Here is a 10,471-nt window from a genome sequence, read left to right as displayed (position 1 = left end):
AGTGTGAGTCTAGTGATGGCGGTGAGCTCATTCAGCTGTTGTTTCTCAAACCAGAAAAGGATATTTTCTATTTAAACCTATAAAAGTTTCCCTTTCACGTCGAGATGTCAGACTCCCCAACACCTGGATGCAGTGCAGGACAGAACCACTAGGGGTCGGTATATAATTCCTGATGACAGCATGTAAACTCAAGAAATAAGTAAAAAGTTTTTTCCATGGAAGCAGGTGTTTGATATATAAATGCTCCCGTTTGGTATTATTTCCTTCAAAGAATTTTAATCTTCAGTCAAACTTAATTAGAACCACAATAAAAAATAAAAAAATAAAAATGTACTGAGCAATTTTTTATTTATTTTTATTTTTTTACAAAAATTGCATTCACATTCAAATCTCAAAAAGCTGTAGGTTGATGTGGAGTGTTTACATTGGCTTTAGTTTGTAGGTTTTATTAAGTACACCTTTCACAAGAAACTACAAAAATGGTGAACACATCCAATGTCAGAGAATGTTCTCTTCAAGGGTCTGTGAATAACACTGTCACTCCGAAGTCTTCCTTATAGATGTCCCAGGTCTTAGATTTGTGTGGATTGTCCAGCTCCTCCCTCGAGAGATACAGTCTATGACACAAAAACATCAACGCAAAAGACTTCAGTGAGCTCTCGAAGGACAAAAAAAAAAAAAAAAAAAAAAAAATCCCAAAACTACTGACAAAAAAGAAAAAAACCCACCTGTTGTTCTCAACAAAAGAGGTGTTAAACCAAAAATAGAACGGACAGTCCTCGTAACCTTTTGGCAGACCCTGGACAGAGAGAAAAAGGGTTTAAGTTCAAGCCAATAGCACTTCATAAAATACATGGGTCAATTAAATACTAAAAATAGTGGAGGCTTACAGCACTGGACTCAAACATGACCTTCACATCTCCAGTCACGACAGGCCCTTCCTGTAAACTGATGACCACTGCATTATTACCAGTGTCAGGAAACACCTGAAAAAAACAAAACACACACACACACACACACACACACACACACACACACACACATGCGACAGGACGATCAGACTGAAATAAAAGATAGCTATAGAACCCTTTCAAAGAATTGTGCATAGGTAAGTGTTTAGTATGCTACAAGTTGCTAGCTTTGCCCTTTGAGCCTACTGTAGAGAACAGAAACATGAATTCATTCAACACATCAATCATCTCCAGCTGTAGATACTTACTGTACAGTTCTGCTGTTTGGCACAAACACACTGGAAGACGAGCTCTCGCTTCACTGTGATCTTCACCTTCAGGTCACTGCCATTACCCTTCCCCACACCTGAACAACAACCAGTCATGTGGAAATTACACTGCTTTTATACAATAGTTTTTGCTTTGTTTACTTAATATTTACATAATTCAAGTTGTATAGAATGAAAATATAGTTTAATATTAATAAAAATATATGCAATATATATATATATATATATGCAATATATATATATATATATATATATATATCTATATATATATATATATATATAATTTTATATATTCTCTATCTATACACACACAGTACATTTTAATATATATATATATATAGATTTGATTATTTTTAATTAAGTAATTAATTACACCCAACACTGCATGTTACAAAATAAAAAGTCTATCACCACAAAAAAAAACTACCTTTCCTGACCTATGAGATATTATGCTGTGCACGTGGCCTGCACTCTTCAATTGCACGTGCAAATGCGGAGGTGCATGCTGTATATCACTTCACTATATGAAGAGCAAAATAAATTACGAGCATACAACATCATAGTTACGGTATTAATAAGTCATGAAGTTACCAAAAAGTACCAATAAGTTACATAACTTGTACTTCGTGTGTTAACTGGGAAGGATTTACATGCAGGTATGATGTTCATTCTATTCAAGAGCAGCTTCCATATGTTTCATTAACAGTTCATGTTAGTATTGTGTATTTGCCATGGTAACTATTGTTTTCATAACCCCAAAATACCAATTCATTTTCACTTTGTGTTATTTTGTATATTTTTAAACGACTGTGGTGGCTCATACCAACTTACTAGCTTTACTGTATTAACAAAAACTAGCTTGGGACTGCCATTTAATTGTCTTACCATATACTGTTTATTCATCAGTATTATATTTTTACAATTTACAATGTGTGTTAAAGGGATAGTTCACCCCAAAATGAAAATTCTGTCATCATTTACTCACCCTCAAGTTGTTCCAAACCTATATACATTTCTTTGTTCTGCTGTACACAAAGGAAGAAATTTTGTGAGAATGTTTGTACCCAAGCAGATCTCACACCCCATTGACTATCATGGTATTTTTTTCCCTCTGTTTGGTTACAAACATTCTTCCAAATATCTTCCTTTGTGTACAGCAGAACAAAGAAATTAATATAGGTTTGGAACAGCTTGAGGGTGAGTAAATAACAAAATTGTCATTTTTGGGTGAACTGTCCCTTTAAGTAAAGTGGGATGGTACTTGTGTGTGTCCACCATTTTTACATATATTTATTTTTAATTTTTAGGTCAATTTTCTAAGAAATTGGGTCGCGGCCTAATGACCATGGAAAAATGTGGGTTCCATGGTTTAAATGAAAACCACTGCTGTAGACAGATAAATAGATAGATAGACAGACATATGTATAGTTCAGCCATGAAACTCTATTTGCATTCTGATTGATTTGTTCAATGTAACATTCTTAGCCAATCGATTTTATGTGTCCGTTACCATTTCCCTTTATATTCACAACCCATCCAAACAAATGCACTCTCTGCACTATGCAAATTCTTATTCTAGCCCCCTGCCTGCCTAGATCTACTACAGGTGGTCTTCCCTCTCTAGCAGTAGCATTTCCTGTAATTTTATGTTCTGAGCATTTAGCAGAAGCAAGTCATGCTCAGCAGCAGCGTAGCAGATCTAGTATGCCAAGACCAAATCTATGTACATTCTATTTACATTTATAAAATGCTTTACAAACTATCCAGAGAGTTGTCATGACAGAAACATATATACATATACATATATATATATATATATATATATATGTGTGTGTGTGTGTGTGTATATGTGTACCACACGTCATTTTATAATGATTTTTAATGCTTTATATATATATATATATATATATATATATATATATATACATACATACACACACACACAGTATCTCACAGAAGTGAGCACACCCCTCACATTTTTGTAAATATTTTATTATGACACTTGAAATGACACTTTACTACAATGTAAAGTAGTGAGTGTACAGCTTGTATAACAGTGTAAATTTGCTGTCCCCTCAAAATAACTCAACACACAGCCATTAATGTCTAAACCGCTGGCCACAAAAGTGAGTACACCTAGGGCCCTATGAAATCCGTTTTATTTTTTCCCAAATTCATTTTTTTCCATTTTTACTTTTCTGGATTCTGTTTTTTTCAATTTTATTTATTTTTTTTTGACTCCATTTTAATGGTTAAATACAATTTTAGTAATCAAAAAGCGTTTCTAATTAATTGAAATAATGAAACTTATCCAATTTACCAACAATTTATTAAAAGTAAAAAAAAAAAAAAAAAAAAAAAAAAAAGTTTTAGGGCCCTATGATATACGTTTTATTCTTTCCCCTGAAGTTAGGTTTTATTTTTACCAAATTCTGTTTTCTGTTTTAACTTTTCTGGATTCCATTTTAATGGTTTAGTTAAATTTCAATAATCAAAAAGCATGTCTAATTAATTGAATTCTTAAAAATTTTTATGAAATGTTTTTTTTTTTTTTTTTCCAGAAATTCTGTTCCGTATTTTAATTTTTACGGCAATCAAATGAACTCATACCATTTAATTTATCTTTTAATCATGAATTTAAACTTTTTTGTCAAACAATGTGCTGCACAACAGAGCTTTACTGTTCAAATTAAAACATGGAAGAAAAACTGAGATTACTCCTTAAAAGATTGTTTTATTAATCTATTATTAAAATAATTTATCTAAATTCTACTGTACAATAATTTGTTTCTGACAAGTTAAGTCGAACTTTTATTTTGACGGGTTGCCGAGAGCTTTGAGTTTCTCTGTGTTTATGACTTTATTTTTCTCAAACAAAGCGGTTAAATGCTGATGAAGTGACTTTCAGAGCAGCTCTGGAGATGAATTTCGTGTGTTCATTTCCTCATATAGTGAGGCGAAAGAGAATGAAAACACTGCGAGTGTCGCATGTGCTTCAGTGTGTGTGTGTGTGTGTGTGTGTGTGTGTGTGTGTGTGTGTGTGTGTGTGTGCGCGTGCGTGCGGTAAATGAAACCGCGCTTCCACACCATTCATTTCAGAGGCACACAGACATGCAGGATTCATAATTAAATAGTCTATTTGCGGTTTAATATTCACGGACATTAGTCTATATCGCGATTTGATTTAAGTGTACTGACCTGCTTTTTATTCATTCATTAAAAATTTGACAAATTCCGTGTTATATACTAAATTCCGTTTTTATGACTGGATTCTGCGATTCCATCCGCGTTTTCTGCATCGCGGAAATCATAGGGCCCTATACACCCCTAAGTGAAAATGTCCAAATTGGACCCAATTAGCCATTTTCTCTCCCAGGTGTCATGTGACTCGTTATTGTTACAAGCTCTCAGGTGTGAATGGGGAGCATTTGTGTTAAATTTGGTGTTATCGCTCTGACTCTCTCATACTTGTCACTGGAAGTTCAACATGGCACCTCATGGCAAAGAACTCTCTGACGATCTGAAAAAAAAAGAATTGTTGCTCTACATAAAGATGGCGTAGGCTATAAGAAGATTGCCAAGACCCTGAAACTGAGCTGCAGCACGGTGGCCAAGACCATACAGCGGTTTAACAGGACAGGTTCCACTCAGAACAGCCCTCGCCATGGTCGACCAAAGAAGTTGAGTACACGTGCTCAGCGTCATATCCAGAGGTTGTGTTTGGGAAATAGACGAAATATTGACACTTTGGGCCCAATTTGGACATTTTCACTTAGGGGTGTACTCACTTTTGTGGCCAGCAGTTTAGATATTAATGGCTGTGTGTTGAGTTATTTTGAGAGGACAGCAAATTTACAAGCTGTACACTCAACACTTTACATTGTAGCAAAGTGTCATTTCTTAAGTGTTGTCACATGAAAAGATATAATAAAATATTTACGAAAATGTGAGGGGTGTACTCACTTCTGTGAGATACTGTATATTATATATATATGTATAATATATATATATATATATATTATATACACACACACACACACACATATACATATACATACATACATACATACACACACATATATTTTTATATATACGATGGCTGCGTCTGACCTGCGATGGAGTGGATTCGAATGCTCTTTATTTTCAGGCTCTTCTGGGGTGGTAGCTGACGGTTGTATTGATTCTTCATGATCTCATAATAACCAACGTACCTGCTCTGCAAGTGCAAAATAAAAAGAACATATATCAATTTAAAAAAAAAAACAGGATGATTATATACTCCACACTAGCTCCAAATTTGAAATGGCTTCTAATACAGTTTCACACACCTGAGAGGGAGTTTCAACGCCCTGGAACTTCGAACTCATGCTTTTATCAGTCCGTCTCTCCCCAAAGTAGTCCAAACTCTCCTGTAAGATGGTTTAAAGAAAATTTTAATAAAATCTTGGATGAGAAAGGCTCTACATGTCAACATTCATGACCAGATCGCACCTGTGCACTCTCAAACTGGTCACTGTCGATAAGCCATGTGCACACCATCGTCCCAGTCCGCCCTGTTGAACAAAATCCAATCCATTAAACATTTCAAACAGACTGTATTTACATACAACATTGAAACACCATCAAAAAACAGACCTTTTCCTCCTTTGCAATGGATGGCGATAACATTCCTAGAGTCTGCCGCCATCCACTCCCTAACACAGGCTGTGTACCGCAGCATATCACTGACAGGAGAACAGACAGAGATCAATACACCTCTTCTACAGATTCATGGCAACATGCTTTCTGAAAACTAGATTTGCCACTTCAGCAACATGTTCTGATGTTCAGTTGTGGTGAGCTTACTTACTCGAGTGATGGCACGTTGTGGTCATCTATCAAAACACGCTCCACTCGATAGTGAAAGAACTGTGAATCGTAACCCTTCTCACCTGTAGCAAGAAAAGATTGGCCCCCATTGTTATCATGTCTTTTAGAAACAAAGGAAATTATCTGAGGTTAAGGTAAAATGATCTGATGAAAATAATGAAAAGAAGCATCTACTCACTACAGAGATTAAACACCTTGTAGTGATCCAGATGTTTGGTGTCCAGGAATCTAGCGACCTCCTAAAATGTGTCATTCACATATTGATCATACAGTGATTTTTGAACAATTAAAAACATCTGAACTCTTTTACATCTAATTAAAATGTACTTAAACATTTGTGTTATATGTTGGTAACTTACTCTGATGGGGTTCCTATAGAGCGCCTGCTTCCCAGAAGATGGAAAAGACATGGCAATGACTCTTTCTGAAGAGAGATAAGACACTATCAATGATGAATCACGTTGGTTTGCAAATTACTTGATTTTAATGTTATGTTAATAATGTGACAAATTAATTTAAAAAGGTAGATCTGATGCAAAATAAATAACCAGAGACAAAAAAAAAAACATTGAGAAGAAGTGAAGAAATAAGTAGATTTCTGCTGACTAAAATAAAAAGCACCAAACCTGTGACATATGTGAGGTCAAGATCAAACCCATCTTTTTGGTACCGTCTTTTGTTCTCGGACACCTGTGAAAATTATTATGTTAAGTTTATTTATGTAGAAAATTTCAAATAAGTTAAATAGCCTGGAGCTGAAATTCAAATATGGTAATGGCCATTTGGTTTCTGACACGCACTGTAAGCGATAGACCAATCACAACAGACTGGGCCATCTGACCAATCAGAGCAGAAGCTGCTCTCAGAAAGGAGGGGTTTAGAGAGGTTGAATCCTTTATCGAACCGTTTCAGAGACTGTGAGAAAAGACATGATGCTGCAATGTATATTATGGGAAAATTAAAGTGTTTTTTTAGATGTATGTCAACCTATAGTAGGAGACCTTCAAAACTAAGCCCACATCCACACAAATCTTTTTTTATCCTCGTTCTAAAAAAAAAAAAAAAATTCCATATACGGCTTCATCTCAAGAAATATCTGCGTACATACAAAACCACTGAAACCGACTCAAAACCATGTAGTATACATGCCAGACCAGTATGTGGCGCTGTAATTCTGCCACAGAGGTACACTAAAAACAGAGAAGACGACTTGGAGCATGCGCATAAACCTTGCCTATACGACACATAGCAGTGTCTGACTAGGGTCGAGACATTGGGTGATGACATAATCGTTTCACAAAACATACAGATTGGCTGTACACATGAAAACGCAAGGGTGTCGTTTTCAGATTTATCCACTCTGGGACCCGGATTAAAAAAAATAGCGGTTTCAGGCTCCCAAAACGGCGGATCCATCTGGAAGAAACACCGATACGATACAATTTTTTGACGTATACAGCTAAACGTGTGTACGGGCTCTAAATTGGGAACCTTTAAATAGCATAATTGGGGCACTTTAATTTTAACTCGTTCCCCGTCATTGACGGAATTTTTTGTCATTTATGAGACAATGCTTCCCCGTCATTGACAGAATTTTCCTACTTTCTATGTTTTCACTGTTGTATGGTAGGGGGCGCTATTACACAACTTCTGAAAAAATAGAGAATCTCCAGATTAAAACACAGGCAAAAAAGTAGCAGAAACAAGTGATAAATGAATAAATGGGGGGGAATGGATTAAAATGAATAAAATGGGAATGGCAAGTATATATAAATGGACATAAACAGATAGAAACAGACAGAAATCACACAATCTGATTGGCTGAAAAGATACAATCACAGTCATTATGATGACCACACCACAAAATGAGACCATTTTCTTTGTGTTTAAGTCACTCACCATTCTCCTCGTGACCTTTTCAAGCTCTTTCTTCTGAGATGCCAGTCTGAAGATACGTACCAGAATCAATATCCTCAGAGATCTCAGGAACGTGACCACCCTGAAAACACATGATATTTTGTTACATTAATATAATATTGGATGAAATGTGAGCATCAAACATGAATGTTTTCCGTTAAATCTGGTGTACCTGGGAATCAGGCTGGCTCCTGAGAGATCAGAGAATGCGTAGATCATGGTGACCACCAGGGTAATGGCCACAATACAAGCATCTATTATGTTCAGTTTTGAGCTGAAATACACCTTGAATCTGAAAAAGAAGATGATTTAGAAATAGTTTATCAAAGACTGCTATAGAATAGATCCTGAATATGTAAAATTGTACCTTTGCACTAGGTTTTGATAACACTCATATATAATCATTATTAATGCAGTGCTTGTGGATCACTTAATTTATTTTTGTGCTTGAGCTCTAGGAAATTGTTCCAGTGAGATAAAAACTAATTTTTGGAAAAACAGAAAGTGCCAGGAAATGTGTTTCCTGTAGATCATTTCCTGTCATGAGTGACTATTGGTTGTTGAAAGCCTTACGCATTTTGTAAATGATGTTCAGATAAAGTGATGCATAACAAATGTGCTGACTAAAAGTTTGCAAAATTATTTAGAAAAAAAATACTAACCCCTCCACATAGACGCGAAGCAGCACATCAATAAGGAAAAAGAAGGAAATGACAAGAGAAACAGCCTCCAGTGCACTTCCAACATCACGACTCTTGTTGGAGAGGGACAAGTCCACAATGACCAGAATAATGTCTACGATGATCAGTACTAGGCCAAAAACACTGCAAATGAGAACAGAAGTTGCCTATTATATCATTAGTCTAAAATCTATTTTCGGGGATAAAGTAAAAAAGATCACAAGTACATTATTATAGGATTTTATAGGTCCTGGGAGCCTCTTTATGTGACACTCTGAAATGAAATGATCCCACTCACCGAAAACCAAAGGACATCACAAAAGGAGCTATAATTTTCCGGACACGACTGCAAAATAAATCAAATACAGAATGAGACATAAGAACATTAATCTCAAGATTGCCAACAAAATAGAAGCTTTCTTACTGGTACATAGTGTCTGGATCCTCACTCTCTTCCTTTCCATCATCGATCTGCACCTCTGCCTCTTCTTTCACCCCATTACTGCTCCAACATAGAAACACAGTAAAACAATCCAACATACTGTTTGGATCATCTTTTTAAAAATGTATTGATAAGAACATTTTTGCAAAAAAAATATTTTGATAAATACAATAAAATGTATTGGGAAAAAAAAGTCTCTGATCATTTGGTAAACAAATCATGTGATTTTTGGGAGCTGTGAGTAGTGCTGAATTACTCATTTAAAGCTGGGGGAGCAAAGGTCACGTTTCTGGTTAAGTGTTAGTAACTTTAATTGAATGTTATTCACTTACCCATTAACTTCCTTGGAATCTAACCCAGGGTTAAAATGCACAGATGTCATTTTTACAGGAAAGTTCAGTTTCTCTCTGAAAAAGTCCAAGAAATCAAACATTGTAAAGGAACTTTAATTTAGTTATATCTAGTCAACAAATATGAATAATCAATCAAATGACATTAAGAAATAAAGCAGACAGGTCTAACTAACATAAACATGACAAAATATGTACTTACCTTAGAGAGCCCAAATTTAAGGTTTCAGATGTGGATTTCTTAATCTGATTTTTCTGATTAATATCCCATGAATCACAAGCTGTTTCTAAATCAACAATGAAACCCCAAATTAAATCCGCATAATGAAATATAACAAGCAATTGTTTGTTCCGATCTGAACAATATCATAGCAAAGGAATGCCAGCATTGGGAAAACCGATTGAAACCAGACAGAAAGCGCATCCGGGAAAACTGTTTTCCTTCCCTTTGCTTGACTCGCTGCTTTTCTGCTCACATAGTCACATATTCCTCAAACAGTCTCTCTGTCTCATGTCTCCATGATTGTCTTTATGAGCAGTGACTGTCCCGTGATTTTTTGCGATAACAAAGGAAGGAGGTTCAAAGGTTAGCAGTAGTTTTCTTATGTCTTTCATCCACATTCACAATCACATTCATTTCACACCGCCCCTTTTTTTCACTCTTGCTGCGGACGTAGCGGTTTTTCAACTTCCTCATGCGTTTTACAAGTTAACAATCACACAAAATCAAGGTGGACGAGCGGAAAAGGTGATAGAAAAACAAAAGGGCTCACTGAGATATTATAAAACTTCGTAGTGTTATTAAAATATGGTTTTAATTAAAGTGTGTGTGTGTGTGTGTGTGTGTGTGTGTGTGTGTGCGTGTGCGCACGCGCGTGCTTCTACTGTCGACTCTGTTTTTTTTTTCTTCTAATTCTTGGGAGCCAGATATCGCCACAACAATAGGTCCTTTGGGGACATTTTTTGTGTGAAA

At 35.7% G+C, this 10,471-nt stretch overlaps 1 protein-coding gene across 1 annotated transcript; it reads right to left on the bottom strand.

Moving 5' to 3' along the window:
* Positions 1-339: 339 nt before the first annotated feature.
* Positions 340-10,209, bottom strand: tpte (transmembrane phosphatase with tensin homology). Its single transcript, XM_051909431.1, has 19 exons — positions 9,701-10,209; positions 9,481-9,555; positions 9,131-9,208; positions 9,005-9,052; positions 8,689-8,850; positions 8,199-8,318; positions 8,009-8,108; positions 6,736-6,799; positions 6,469-6,533; positions 6,288-6,348; positions 6,090-6,171; positions 5,876-5,964; positions 5,732-5,793; positions 5,569-5,649; positions 5,351-5,456; positions 1,220-1,317; positions 891-986; positions 729-799; positions 340-617 (listed from the first exon to the last, which is right to left on the bottom strand). Exons 2-19 carry the CDS (start codon positions 9,528-9,530, stop codon positions 515-517), a joined length of 1,536 nt encoding a protein of 511 aa, XP_051765391.1. The 5' UTR covers positions 9,531-9,555; positions 9,701-10,209; the 3' UTR covers positions 340-514.
* Between the last annotated feature and the right edge of the window lie 262 nt (positions 10,210-10,471).

The sequence above is a fragment of the Ctenopharyngodon idella genome, chromosome 10 (assembly GCF_019924925.1).
Source record: "Ctenopharyngodon idella isolate HZGC_01 chromosome 10, HZGC01, whole genome shotgun sequence".
In the NCBI taxonomy this organism is placed as follows: Eukaryota; Metazoa; Chordata; class Actinopteri; order Cypriniformes; family Xenocyprididae; genus Ctenopharyngodon; species Ctenopharyngodon idella.
The sequence above is the reverse complement of the archived record's forward strand: the minus strand, read 5'-3'. Positions and strand labels throughout refer to the sequence as shown.